At 37.8% G+C, this 14,905-nt stretch overlaps 1 protein-coding gene across 3 annotated transcripts in view; it reads right to left on the bottom strand.

Moving 5' to 3' along the window:
- Positions 1–1,055: 1,055 nt before the first annotated feature.
- Positions 1,056–14,905, bottom strand: part of LOC121908099 (piezo-type mechanosensitive ion channel component 2) — a 98,063-nt gene continuing 84,213 nt past the window's right edge. For all 3 annotated transcript variants that reach the window (XM_042427799.1, XM_042427800.1, XM_042427801.1), the window contains 13 exons: positions 14,073–14,379; positions 13,268–13,400; positions 12,302–12,449; positions 12,004–12,215; positions 11,416–11,574; positions 9,295–9,442; positions 8,570–8,758; positions 7,956–8,045; positions 6,787–6,956; positions 6,146–6,265; positions 4,798–4,877; positions 4,066–4,270; positions 1,056–2,927 (listed from right to left, as the gene is read on the bottom strand). In XM_042427799.1, the coding sequence (XP_042283733.1) occupies positions 2,675–2,927; positions 4,066–4,270; positions 4,798–4,877; positions 6,146–6,265; positions 6,787–6,956; positions 7,956–8,045; positions 8,570–8,758; positions 9,295–9,442; positions 11,416–11,574; positions 12,004–12,215; positions 12,302–12,449; positions 13,268–13,400; positions 14,073–14,379 (2,214 nt within the window). In that variant the 3' untranslated portion in view covers positions 1,056–2,674. The remainder of the gene's footprint in view (positions 2,928–4,065; positions 4,271–4,797; positions 4,878–6,145; positions 6,266–6,786; positions 6,957–7,955; positions 8,046–8,569; positions 8,759–9,294; positions 9,443–11,415; positions 11,575–12,003; positions 12,216–12,301; positions 12,450–13,267; positions 13,401–14,072; positions 14,380–14,905) is intronic.

Raw genomic sequence — 14,905 nt, forward strand, 5'->3', positions numbered from 1 at the left:
CTGATGATGTCACACTAATGAGATCTGAAAACTGTTGTAAAAGTCCTCACTTATTAAATTGATTGACTTCAATTGATACAAGAGTATAAGAAGTATCACAACACAGAATGCAAATTTGAAAATTCAGAGTTTTGTGAACGTTTTAAAGTCTGAATGGGGTCTGTGGGATAATTGATGTCTGAGCAGTTGAGGTTCAAAGTGACACATTTTCCAACTGAGTTGGATCCAATTCTCCCAGATACTGGCATTATAAATTTTGATGTTAAAAAATTCATATAAAATCGCTGGAATATGCTAGAAAACAGAAAAGTAATACCACACATCTGCTGAATGAGCCGCACAGTTTGACATTTGAATGTTTTTTCTAGCACAAAGTATGCAGCAGTTGAAAAGGTCCAAGAAACGTACGGAATGTGGAATAATAAGTTGCGGAATAATAAAGAGTGTGAAGAACAAAGTGTGATTGCTTTCAGCAAACTGAGGGGAATATCTGGCTCTTAAGCTGCTAAATGCTCCACTATGTTCACTAGCAACACCCTAACTGTGTCTGTTTGCTGTTTGGCGCTGAGCAGGTAGTGTACGTTGGGTTTTGTAGAGTTTTTTCTTTGAAAACAGCTGCCTGCTGCTGCCGGAAATGACACTATAAGAATGCTGAGAGTGAACCAAAACAGTAAAGTTGCAGCTGCACAGCAAAACAATGAGCTGAAACTCGTTATAAAGCTCCGTAAAGCCGAGGGGAGTCGGGGGATAATTCTCTGTAGGTTCATCACTACGAGCAACGCCTCTCACATTACACACTGAGATTTGATACACTGTTATTATGAAAAATAGATTATAGCTGCTTTAATATTCAGTTTAAGGGGTGTATATTCCCAAATTATCACAAACCAACTGACACACAATGATTATGGGGGCTTTGGGGCTCCTGAGGCTTTGGGGTTGTTGCAGCGTCGTTCCCAGGTTCTGTTTTCAATCAAAATCCTGTCCACACAGGATCCCTGCCGGCTCGCTCAGTGCTTTTCCACAAGGAAGCAGAAGCTGAAAGCAAAACTCGACACCTTTCCATTTGTTTTATTTGCACATCTCTGGACCTCTATCATACCACATTGCCTTAACATACGGGTACAATTTCACATTTCATTCCACCGCGCCATGTCCCCCTTAAACTTATATGTACATGTAATGAAAATTATTCATGGCAATAATGAAGTTTTTCTTTCATGCTACAATGTCCTCTAATGCATAGTTTGGACCAAAGAGCTTCATGTTTCAGCCCTTTGTGTGAGGAATCTTTTCTGAGTGTTTTTCTTATTCCTTCCTTGACGACTGAACGCACGACTGTGGGTGACACAATACAGAGTTCAGAGTATGAATGTTAAAAACAGCGAGAGGTTCACAAGTGCACTGAAGAGTCTACCACTTAATGCACATTACCCTGATTCAGAAACAGCCCTCTGCTGGTCTTGACTCAAGCCAACCTGTAGATGATTCAGAACGTGGATGATTGGCAATTAATCTCATTCTCTGTGAGGAAAACAATCCACAGCATACATATACATATATATATATGTATATACTCTCTTAATTCAGTCTTCCCTATGCAGTAAACATACTAGGTATACAGTCCATCTCACCAGATTTCTGAACAATATCCACATTACATTTCATGCCACTTAAATAGTTCTTTCTACAGTCTCATACTCTTTTAGATCCATCAAAGCCTACATATTGTAACATATAACTCATACAATGAATATCTGTGAAAACAGCTCTTCCTGAGAAAGATATGTAGTTGTTAAGGGTTTCAATTTTTCTCATACAAACAAAATAAGGCAAGTAAATATTGTCTGATAATGTTTTCTTCATTTTATCTCTGGAGTGGCTCCCATGTGGCCTCTGACGTTTAAAAAAAAGAAGAAAAAGAAGAAGAAGATGGTCTCTATGTTCATGTGTCTTTGTCAGAACCGGCCTTTTCCATCCACATCCTTCAAAAACTTGGAGGAACAAGAGCTCAATATTGCACAGTCCCACAATCCAAGCGTTCCAGTTGGAGAAAAATATGAGATTGTGCTCATGTGGTTTATATCTGCGTGTGGGAAGCCCTTATAGATCAATGTTGCAGCCTGTTTGAGCTTCTCTCCGCCTACTGTGCGTTTGTAAAAAAAAAAAAAAAGAAAAAAGAAAAGAAAAAGCAATACAGAGGAGCGAAGAGCAGTTGGGAGCAGAGGAACTTAGCAGAGTTTTTAAAAATCTATTCTTATATTTGGTTGGGAACTTTTTAAACCGGTTGACACATTTTATTAAAATTGTCCTAAAAGATGGCTCCGTCTCCCATCGCTAACCATTTTATCCACTGGAGGCCAAATGGAGCCAGGTTTCGCAAGATAAATACAGCACCAGCAAATTTGTGCTCAAATGTTAATAATATAACTGTCATTGTTGTTGTTTTTTTTAATCACTGAAGAGTAAAAAATACCAGTTTATAACTCAGAAAAGTGTGGAGCTAACACTGTATCGCTGCCCATCAGAGCTCAAAGAGGAAAGAGTGCTGCTTTGTGCTCCCTCAGCAGGCAGAGGGGATGTTAATAGCTGCTCACATCAACAGAGCGACACCCCAGTGTCTCTGAATGAGCTGCTCCTGTCCGAAAAGCTCTAACTCTCCATCTTTTGAGTATCACTGAGTTTTCTCCCGGGTCCACTTGATCATAGTCTCTGGCGACCGGTAGAGGAAGATGAGTTTGGCGTACATGTCTTCCTCCAGGTCCAGCTCTCCCGTCTCTCGCACCAGGAAGATGTCTGTGCACAGCTTCAGGATGCGGTCCACGTTGGGCAGCTCCTCGAACATGATCGTGTGGGAAATGCCGCTGAAGAACTCGCGCACAAACTTGCCGATGACCAGAACCACCGAGGCGTACAAGCCCATGATCCTAGACAGGAAACACAGGAAGGAAATTAGACAATGTTCTATTTTTGGATTCCTTGAATGTTTTCTCTCTGGATAGTAGATAAAGACGACCGCAACGGAGTGGAAAGAGAAAAAAAAAACACTGACATATGACAAAAGCTGAGTATGATGCTATAAAGAGAGGGTACATCTCTAAAACAGCTAATCCAACAGGCATTGTTAGTAAAACTTAAAGGAAATATCCAACGTCAGACACTCGTTGACTGTTTGTCAGTGGTTCTCAGGATGTAATATACAGTATTTTTGCTTTTTTGGTGCTCCCTCCTTCCTTCAATCTGCCCTGCTTACACTCCACCATCCAAGTTATTAACTAATCTCTTAGCAGAGCAGAAGACATAAGACTATGGCTATAACTAACAATTACTTTCATTATCGGTTCATCTGTTGATTATTTTCTCTATTAATTGTTTGGTCAATAAAATGTCACAAAAAAAAATGGTGAAAAATGACAATCACTGTTTCCTAAAGCCCGAGGTGACGTTCTCAAATATCTTCTTTTGTCCCGACCAACAGTCCACAACTCAAAGATATTCAGTTTACTGTCATATAAGTCTAAAGAAACCAGGAAATATTCGTATCTGAAAAGCTGGAATCAGAGAATTTAGACATTTTTTTGTTTATATAAATGTTTTTGAGACTGAAAAGTATTCTTTTATTTCACCCATCAAGATTTTTGTCTGATCTTCTGTCTGAAATAAACTATAATCTGCCGACCCCACCATTGTTTTTAAGGTGAATATAAATTCTGCACACTGCGCATCAAGCACTAGTTTTCAGCTCTTCTTACAATACATCCTGTATAAACACGGTAAAGGTGCTTTGTTACATCTTCTAAAACATGGTGGAAAGAGTGATAGTATCTTAAGAGAAAGAGAGGCAGAACATTATAACTTACTCTGATTAAAAGAAAATCTTGAGCGCATATTTTATATGTACATGAGACTAATTCAAATCACCACATGCTCACTGACTGTACAGGTTCAGATAATGACTAAAATGTAAAATGTTTCCTAAAATGTTTCACCGAAGCAGAACAAATCTTATATATATCTCATATCTCATATTTATTTATTTTTGAATCCTTATAAATCACCACGTACCCGTATCCAGCCAGAAAGCCCAAACTGGGCGGGCTGACTTGGTCACTGAACACGTAGACCTCCAGGCCTGCTTCATACTTGTATTTTTGACTCCTCTTCTCTATCAGGCCCAGCTGTGTCTGGTTGACAATCCACCATTCCTGGATCTGACCGGAGTCATTCTGAGTTCGCTTCAAGGTCAAACTTATGTTGAACATCTTTTCATCTGCAATGACGAGGAATGAAGTCATGTAATTCAATCAGCACTCAAAAAAACCAACAAAGCCCTTCTTACTAATTATTCTGTATATATTCTAAATCAATTTAATAAAAAGGTAAATTAAAATTATGATTTTTCAATACAAAATCACTATTTTTAAAGCCACTATGTGTAGAATTTTTATGTGATTGTAGCATCTTTTAGATTATTCTGATTGCATATGTTTTTGTTTGTAATGGCGTTCATTCCTGTCAGACACAATGCATTTTTTCATATTACCATTCAAGAGCGTCAAAGTCAAACATTTTCAAATTATACACATGGTTGCTTTAAATAAATGCCCAAAGATGACTCAAACTTAATATTCCTACAAGTAGTATTTTAAAAAAAATAGGTTTCAAGTTACTGAAAAGAGAATTTCCACTTTCACCAGAGGCTCCTGAGTCATCTTTGCTGTCACCAAACCAACCAACAACTTCACAAAAAGTCACAGTCAGACGAATTTATACTGTGACAGAAAGTGTAAAGTTCACCTTTATAAAGATGCTCGACGGGTTTGGCATCTGAGTCACTGGGGGCTCGAATATAACGAGGAAAGATCTCCTTTAGGATTCTGCAGAAGAAGAGAGGCTGTTAGTGCAAGAAAACAAAGTCTAGAACTTTGAGTCTCAATATGTTGGAGCACAACCATGAAGAAGAAAAAACAATCAGTATACATTTGTTAACAACAGGCTCATGGTTTCATATTTTTTAGTGTTCATATTAAAGGGATATTCAAAGAGAGATTTTAGGAAATACTTGTTTGTTTTCTTACCTAGAGTTAGATGAGATTCATAGAGATTCATATTACTATCATGTCTGTGCAAGTATGGAGCTATGGAGTCAGAAGGCGATTAGCTTAACAGGGGAAACGGCTAACCTGGCTTATAAAATATACCTACCAGCATCTCTAAAGCTCAGTAATTAACCCGTTATTTCTTGTTTGTTTAATCAGTACAAAAACAGAAATGCAAGAATGACAATTTGTGGTTGTAGGAGGATTTAATATGTTGTAACTATTTCTTGCTGAACAACAGCCCGGTGCAGTGACTTCTCAGCATCTAAACTGCACAGAAGTGTTGGGCAGATAGACAAACTATCGTTCATCAAGAAATAATTACAGCATGTAACTCCTCTAAAACCACAGATTGTGTTTTTTTAGATCTCTGTTTGTAACAAGATACAACAAAAATGATATAATGTGTAATTAGTGAGTTTTAGAGGCACAATATTGAACTTTAGAGAGTGCCGGGCTAGCCGTTTCCCCTCATTTCCAGTCTTTATGCTAAGCTAGGCTAATCGCTCCAAATCTATACTTAATGCACAAATACAAGAGAACTATCGAACTTCTCATCTAACTCTCAGCAATAAAGCACATAAACTTCTTAAAATGTTAAAATATCCCTTTAACTTGCAGCACTTTTGATTTTAAGATCTTCTTGCAAGATATTTTGGAATATATGCTGACATGACGAATAATCTACATGAATACACCCTCTTAAAGTTCATACTCATCAATAAAATGCAAAGTACCACCTTAAATTAAAACTTAAGTTTTAAATTCTTTACACTCCCGAAGACTGAGGGGGTTTGTGGATATTTTCGACTCAAGTATAAAGATTTACGTGTTGTCATGCACACAGTACTTTGTTTTATTATTACTTAAATATACTGCTAACAATAAAAACATGATTTAAATGACAACATGTTCAGGTTTTTGTGATCCGTAATGGAGGAAAGTATCTCGTTTGTGACTGACTGATACAAAAATCTAGCTCCTGATTATCAAATAGCACAGCAGAAGAGTGCAAAGAAGAGAGAGTAAGCAGCCGGTATACTCACACTTGCGAGTCACTTCCCGTCCCGTTTAGGAGCTGTATGAGCTCCTGCTTCGTTTTTTGGTCAAGAGATGTCACTCGTTTTCCAGACGCTGTTTCAGCCTTGGCACCGCGACTGACGTTTCTGTGATCACAAGAGGAGAGGAAGGAAAAACATACTGAAAACTATAGCTGTAAGCATATTACATTTCCATTTTAAATATTAACTGATTATCTATATTCATTTAATAAATCGATAATGCCATTTAAACACCTGTAGCTAGTTGATACTGTATCTTTTTTGGATGTAATATTTTGATGTTTGATATATATTTGTGTCTTGTAATCCCATGTAGGATACATCAATTTTTGTCACAGAGCAAAACAAATAAACCATCAAAAGAAACAACAACTATATAACAAAATAACAAACTATACAGTGAGCAGTATACAACTGTAAGTGGCATCAAATAATGTTTTATTATTATAATATATTGAACTTGTTATTGAGTTGGGGTGATAAATAAATAAATAAAAATAAAAATAAATAAATGTTTTCCTATTTTTTTGTACTATTACTACTAGCACTACACATACAGGCATACACTTCATGGTGCATAGTAAACATGAATGAAGGATATTTGCAAACATTTTGTTGTTGCTTACCTTTGCACAGACCAGGACACTGTGATGGGGAACTCCTCCTCTGAGCCCAACATTTCTATCAGGTTGGTTCTGCTGGGTGGACTGATGGTCCACAGAGAGTTGGAGCTGCCTTTCAGCTCAGCGATGATCAGGTCCTCTGCCAAGTAGCCCTCCAGCCACTGCAAGGCTTCCTAACCACAGAAGTCACAAAGTCATATCGTAGGCATCGAATGGAAAAGAATCTCACTGAGACGTTTTATATTATTTTTACTGAGACATTTCTCTCAATAAATCTTGGATAGTTTGCTTTGAAATTTTACGCAGACCTCCATGATCCCTAGATGATGTATCCTAAAGACTTTGGTGATCTCATGACTTTTTCATCAAGCACCACCAGCAGGTTGATATTTGTCTCGACTACCATTACTATGTTCCCCAAAGGATAAAGTGTAATAACTTTGGAGATTCCCTGACTTTTCATCTTCAATCGGTCAAATACATTGTTTTAGAGCAGAAACAATCATTTGCTTAACTGATCAGTCGATTGATGGGGAAATAAATGATTAATCATTTAACTCTCAGTTGTGAGGATCCTATGTGATAATTAACTAAATTTCTTTAGGTTTCTTTCTGTTGGTCGGACAAAACCACCAATTTGATGAAATCTCCTTGGGATTTCGGAAACTGTGATAGGAATATCACTATTTTCTAGCATTTTATAGGTTAAACGATTAATTGATTGATAAAGACAATAATCAGTAGATTAATTTATGATGAAATATTCATTAGTTGCAGCCCTACTTTGGTTTATTACCATCAGCCTCAGCTGTACTTTCTGTTAACTGATAATTATAATGTTGGCAAATAGCATAATGTTAGCATGCTAACATGTTAAAAGTGGTAATCATGGTAAACATTACCTGCATGTCAACATTTGTGAGCATGTTAGCATTTAGCACTGTTAGCACTGCTGTCTGTGTTTTTTGATACTACAACTAGGGGGCGCTAAGTTAGTACATTTTAAATCTTGCACATAGCGACTTTAAAATGAGTTTAAAAGGTTGAAAGTTACCCTTAGTAAATACCTACACATTGTATCGTATATTCATCATGCAGTTGGATATGTTTGTTCATATCAGAGGAAGACAACAACTGACATCTTAAATATATATTGCAATTCTTGTACTTACATCATCAGCAAAATTTTTGATAAATTTTGTGAATTCGCTTGCTGTCACATTCTTCAGTTGTTTTTGCTGAGCGCTCATCGTAAAGATGGGCTGTGAGAAGAGAAAAAAAAATATACACAATATATATATACATTAGCAAAGTCTTGTAAAGGCTAAACATACAAATACAAACATACAAACATAGGAAAAAAACTATAATAATAATAACAATAATAACAAACGTTTTATTTATCCTGCTACTAAAATAATAGTATGATAGTCCATAGATCAAAATATCTGACATTTCATTCAGTTTTATAGCTGTAGAACATAATCTATATTTTTGTTTCTGCAGAACCAGGGGCAGTGTTTGCACTGAACCTGTCCCAGTTACACAATCAATCTAAGAAAGTACTACTTCAAGACATTGCTGTAGAAAGAATCACAGATTTACTTCACTGAGATCTACTTGAGCTCAAAGGCGACAGGATTTCTTGTTGTGTCAGAGGGATTTAGCTTCGAGCAGAGCACCTCTTTGGTCTTTTGTTATATCTGTTTGGTCTTTTTTTCTCAGTAAAGCACTTGGCAAGCTTGTTTTACTGTAAATGCTTTGATAAAAGAAACAGCTGCCACACCTGAAAGCCAGCCAGAGTGATTTCGAAGGAGACATCCAGCGGAGGGTTCACGACTCCGGCTACAGACTTTACGAGGGACATGAAGAGCAGCGGGAACCAGACGATACAGATCAACAGTACCACAATCATCCCTCCCATCCCGTACTTCACTACTTTCTTCTTCTTCTGGCCTCGCGGCTGGGGATACCTCTGCAGAGGGATGAGATAAAGCACAGCTGGATGTAGAGTCATGTAGAAGGGAAATGTGTTATTTGGCTTTGATGCAGTTTTTTTGAACCCACTCGTTCATTTGTTCCATCTTTACCTCAGCAGACCTGATGCAATGGCTACATGCTTTTAATACCAGGGCTATTTAAGGAAATCTATTAGCAGTAGATGCTTAATTGGACCGGGGTTATAACAGGAAAGACGGAACAAAAACATTTAGGACAGGAGGTACTTTCTCAATGAACCGGGGGAAGACTGAAAGTGCACTTTAAGCAACATGGCCTTCTTCTTATCTAATTTTCAGTAAACTCTAGAGACTAACTTTCCATAAAGTTCTTTCTAAACCAGGATTTCCCTCTTCAAGTCATACAGCAACAAACACAAGCATGAAGGATTTTTAAAAAAAATGTACTTTGGCAAACCACAAAAGTAAATTTCAGTCAGAATTCCAACATGACAGGTGTTTGGCTCTGAAAGTGATTTTTCACACACTAGACTGACACCACAATGATAAACACCTTCTCAGACTCTCTCCAGCATTTGAGGATGAAGATGTGAGCGTAGATGTCCTCCACACAGATCCAGCTGGACAGAGACAGCGAGGTGTCGGTCCAAACCCAGTCCATCACAGCTCGCAGCTCCGTCAGGAACGGCACCAGGCGGAAACTGGAAACAACGGAGCATGAATAAGTTATTTTGGCAAAATAAAATAAAATAAGATTAGATTCAAGATTTATTACAAAGACAGTAATGCTCCTGAATTATGTCATTTTGTTTGGGAATAGGGCGGCTGTAAAAAGCTGTGGCTACAGCCTGCACCTCGTTGCTACTAAATACTTATTTTGACATTTTTGTTTTAATTTTTTAATTTTGCAGCAATTCGACCATGAAGACTTGATTCATGCAGTCTCCTCTGAGCAGTTGATGTTGAGATGTGTCTGCTACTTGAACTCTGGGAAGGACTGATGTGGGCTCTAATCTGAGGTGCTGTTAACTGGAGATTTCTGAGGCTGGTAACACTAATGAACTTATCCTCTGCAGCAGAAGTAACTCTTGGGCTTCATTTCCTGAGGCGATCCTCATGAGAGCCAGTTTCATCATAGCGTTTGATGGTACTGCAACTTTCAAAGTTCTTGAAAATTTCCGGATTGACTGACCTTCATGTCTTAAAGTAATGATGGACTGTCATTTCTCTTTACTTAATTGAGCAGTTCTTGCCATAATATGAATTACCGCAGTAGTGTAATAGAGCTATTTGTTGTATATAAACAACCTCTGCATCACATAATTGATGGTCTCAAACATATTAAGAAAGCAAGAACTTCCACCAATTAACTTTTGACGAGGCACACCCGTTCATTGAAAGCCATTCCAGGTGACAACCTCATGAAACTGGCTAAGATATCAAGATATCCCACCCAAACTTGGACACGGTGTACGCTAACAGTCTACACACGAAGGCTAACAACATCAGTAAGGACCCAACCCACCCAGATCACAGCCTGTTTGTCTCTTTGCCATCGGGGGAAGAAAAACAGAGTCATCAAAGCTCAAACAAACAGACTGAGGATTAGCTTTTTCCCCAGAACTGAAGCCTCAATCACCCCCCCCACCCTCCCATAGCTGATGAGGATTGTAAATATTACCACCCACCTCCCACTCCCCAACTGCTGCTAATGCACTCCAACAGTTTAATAAATACACACATCTAACTTGCTTTTACCTCACTATCTTGTTTTTATCTTGTTCTCTATTGCTGTTGGTCACTGAGAGTTACCAAATGTAATTTCGTTGTAGGCCTATAATGACAATAAAGTGTCTTATATGCTCTTATATGCTTATATGCTCTTATATATTACAGTTTATTGTAATTCAGTGTATGACCTCTACTAACAAATATCGGTAACTTGTATTAATTGTTACTTTAATGTTACTTAACATCCACAACATGATCTTGCAAAGCCAGACTTCCTTTTTTTTCAGTTCCACAGATCAGTTTTCAGGAGAGGCCTTTTTTTAAAATGCTGCCTCAGGTTTTCCAAAGTGGAGATATCCCAGGTTTTTGGGGATATTGTCAGAGATTTCCAGTCATCTGTGAGCTTCACAAGCCAGAGGTTTGGATTTCAAAAAATATCCCTGACGAACAGTAAAGCTCTAAAATTTAAATTAATAATGTGCATTAGAGATCATTAGAGAACATGACATCGTTATGGTTGCAACTAATGATTATTTTCATTATCAACAAATCTATCATTTATCTTTTTATATTAATCAATTAATCATTTAGCCTATAAAATGTCAAAAATGCTAAAAATGGCCACTAATCAACTATCAAAACTGTTGTCAAGTGATTTTCTGTTGATTAACTTGTTGAGTAAAGTTGTTTCAGCACTAGATGTGACATAAAACTGAGGTTCTTAATACTTTTATATAAGAATTAAGATTCCTAAAATAACTACTCTAATGATTTGACTTCCCCTTAAATAAACATGTTGCTCAGACATTTCTGAAACAAATAACTCCAGGTGTAACCGTCCGTCTCTTTGTATTCTTTCAGCAGCAGCTGGTCGACACGCTGACATGACGAGGGCCTTGGACCTGTTTGCCCAGCTGGAAGAAATGATCCCGGCGTAACTCACCCTTGAAACAGGAAGAGGTTGACATAATTGTAGCTCTTGGTGAGGAAGTTTCCCAGCACACGGGTGGGATAACCGCAGCGGATCTGATAGGCCGACAGTCCGAAGTAGATGCACTTGACAAAATACCACATCTGAGCGACTGTGTTCTCGCTGAAACGCCTACAAATTAAAGAGAGATGAGACACAGCTCGTAAAATGAAAGGATAAAAAATGTAATAGGGTTTATTAACATGAATGTCATTTATAGACAGCGTAAAAAAACCCTCACAGTCTTGCAAACAAAAAAAAAACGTAATTGCCAAACAAAGTAGAACATAAAAAAATGACACTTACAGCAAAAACTTTAGATTTACACCCTCATTAATAATCAAATTTGGTATAAATAGAGACCTTTAGAGATGGAGAACTTTCAGAAAGAATTATTTATGACACATTTTCAGCATGTTTTTCTTTATTAGCTCAGTAACAGAGCGGAAAGAGATGAAAGCCACCTCCAAATATTCAAGTTTAATTAGATGAATCAGGACATTTACTGATTTTTGATTAAATACTGAATATATCTACAGTGAGGAAAGATTCAGTTCTTACTTCTCTGTGACTCCTGGCAGGATAAAGAACATCCAGAAGTGGATGCCGAAAACCAGGATGACCTGAAAGATGACCTTGCCCATAACAGACTTTCTGAGGTAGAGGGCCCGGTCCACCACCATGGTCCCAAACTGGATCAGGACCATAACCAGAAAGGGTCCCGGCACCTGATCCTCCGATAGAGAGGAAGTGATGTCTGCCGCTGAGTGTTTCTACAGGAGAAAAATGTATTTATGAAGAAAACTGAACTGATTTTTCCAGGGAATCATTTTCATCTAAATCTAAATTTAACACCTACACCAAACGCCCAGAATCCAAACACGATGATGATGAAGTCGACGGTGTCAGCGAGGAACATCAGCACATAGACGTCTGTCACTGCGCTGTACTCCGGATGGATCAAGTTATAGAAGAACTGCCGCATGGGCAGGTAGATCTCCATGAACCTACAAAGAACAGGAGTTGATTAAAACAAGAATTAAAAAAAAAAACAAAAACATTGTTGCTATGAGTGAATAAATGGGTTAAAACGTTCCAGCTGGGTCTTGTACTGCTGTTGTTAAAACCCCCACAGGAGCACTGCGGAAATAAGTTGTTTTATCCTGCGTCAAGCTTGAGATTTCTTGATAAGATTGTGATTATATATTAATGCTATTTATAGTTTGTTTTATTTCATTTTTCGTCTTTGCATGTCCAGGTTCCTTGTTTTTCTTTTTTGTTTGATATTTGGACAAGTGTGTGTTATGTGTATGTTGTTTATGATAGAAAAAAATCTAATTAAGTGACATAAAATGAAAAAACAGTCTATAAAATATACTACATAAAGGTCAGACACCACTGGTTTTGAGAAAACCTAAATGACTGCAGTATCAGCTCTGTTCTGGATGTAAAATCTCAGAAACCACTTATACCACTGTGATTAAATTTAGACCGATAACATGTTTTCATCCTCTGTTGCAGCACTCTCAAAAATTTCACTGACTGCCCTGACGGGAATGCTGTAATTAAAGATCTACTGTAAATTAAGACCTTTGAAAGGTTTTAGCGGGTGTACGATTGGGATACGGTCTTCCACAATGAATCTTCCATTATTGTTCCATAATACTCGCTGAGCACACTTCTCATCATTGCCCTCTGTGCTCATAAAGTCACACATGTTCTAACATAATTACAGTCACGACTGTGGGTCGGTAAGCAGCTGCGGGTGGAGTTTAAGAGCAGCTGCCTCAACTTTTATGAACCAGATATCGCTCCGCTATCGTACCGCTTTATGATGAAAGCTTTTCCTTTGTAGAGCTGCTCTCTCAGCTTCTCCATGATCATCTGTTTGCGCGTCTTCTGATGGACGCCGGCCTCACTGCCATCTTTGCGGCTGCTGTTGCGGGAAGCGGTACTTCCTGAGGAAATAATTTACATTTCGAGTTGAAAATGAACCGTGGCGAAGCGTTGCGTCACTGATACATCCTGAGATCCACAAACAAAGGTCTTATCCAAATGAAGTCAAGGCGAGAGACAACAAGAAATTGTGGTTTTTGTGATATAAACCTAGAAGATTCCTTTAATTTATTATTGTCGTTATGATCGTTATTGTTAGAAGAGTAATAATTATGAATACATCTCCCACACATTAGTTTTAGTGCTTTGTTTAAGGAAAGTGTTAATTGATGACTTTCCCCATTTAGTCTGGTGTTTTGAATCATCTTAATCATCCATGAGGTCACCATCAACTAAAGGGCTGCAACTAATTTTCTTTATCGATTAATCTACTTATTATTTTTGAAAAAAAATTGTTAATCCTTTTGTCTAATAAATTAAATAAACTTGTGAAAAAATCCGAAACCCAAACATATTCATTCAACTATCATAAACGCCAAAGAAAGGCAGCAAATCCTCACAAGTGAGAAACTTTAAATAGCAAATTGTTTGCATTTTTGCATTTTTAATGGATTGTCAAAGCAGTCTGTGATTCCTTGTCTGTTTATCTATTAATCAAGTAATTGTTTCAGCTCAAATAAATCATTTAAAAAAATCCAATAACCAGGGAATAATAGATAACAAAAGGCCTTCACCTCTCTTCGATCGTCCAGAGGAGTGCAGAGATCGGTGAGAAACGTGCGAGCCTCCGCTGGAGCTCTTGCGACGCTGGTAGGTCTGCTGTTGGGGGAAATGCACCTGGACATGCTCTGAATCTATGGAGGTCCCAAAGTTTATAGATTTCAAAGTATGAGTGGAGCCTCTCCTCTCATTGATCAGTGAGGAGGCAGGTTCAGACTCCTTCTCACTCTCCTCCTTGTCTTTTACTTCGTCCTCGGACACACTCTGACGAGGTGGCTCTTTCTTTTCTTTGGGGTTGTCCTCGTCCCACAGACCATGACACTGGAAGTGGAAGAAAAGGGAAAAAAACAGGAATATTTTATTTATCATATCTTATTCCGAAATCAATTGAGAGCCTGGTGCTGGGAGTGCAAATGCAGTCTAGAGTTTGTTTCATTCATTAAGAGAAGAGAGAAACAGAAAGTGAAAGATACAGGAGAGAAACGGACACATACCCCTCTGAATCAGGTCAATACTGGTCTTTCATTTGATATTGGATATAAGCTGGCCTGTGCTGCTAAAAGCTGATATTATTGATGATTGTACTGACCACAGGTACATAAATAAATTGATAAATGCAGTGGACTTTCGTTTTTATTTTATTTTACTACTTCTTTATTTTCTTTTAGTTTCTCTGTTCTCTGTAAATTGATTCCTAATTAATCCTCAAGGCAGTTACGTATCACAGAGTTTGCCTTACAGGTGAATAGATGTGGACCAATTCACAAACCCACAAACATTTCATCAATTAAAGTTTCAGTTTTTATATGTTTAAAAACGGCTTTTCTAAAGTGTTAATAAGAAAATT

This window comes from Thunnus maccoyii, chromosome 12 (genome assembly GCF_910596095.1).
Source record: "Thunnus maccoyii chromosome 12, fThuMac1.1, whole genome shotgun sequence".
NCBI classification, from domain to species: Eukaryota; Metazoa; Chordata; class Actinopteri; order Scombriformes; family Scombridae; genus Thunnus; species Thunnus maccoyii.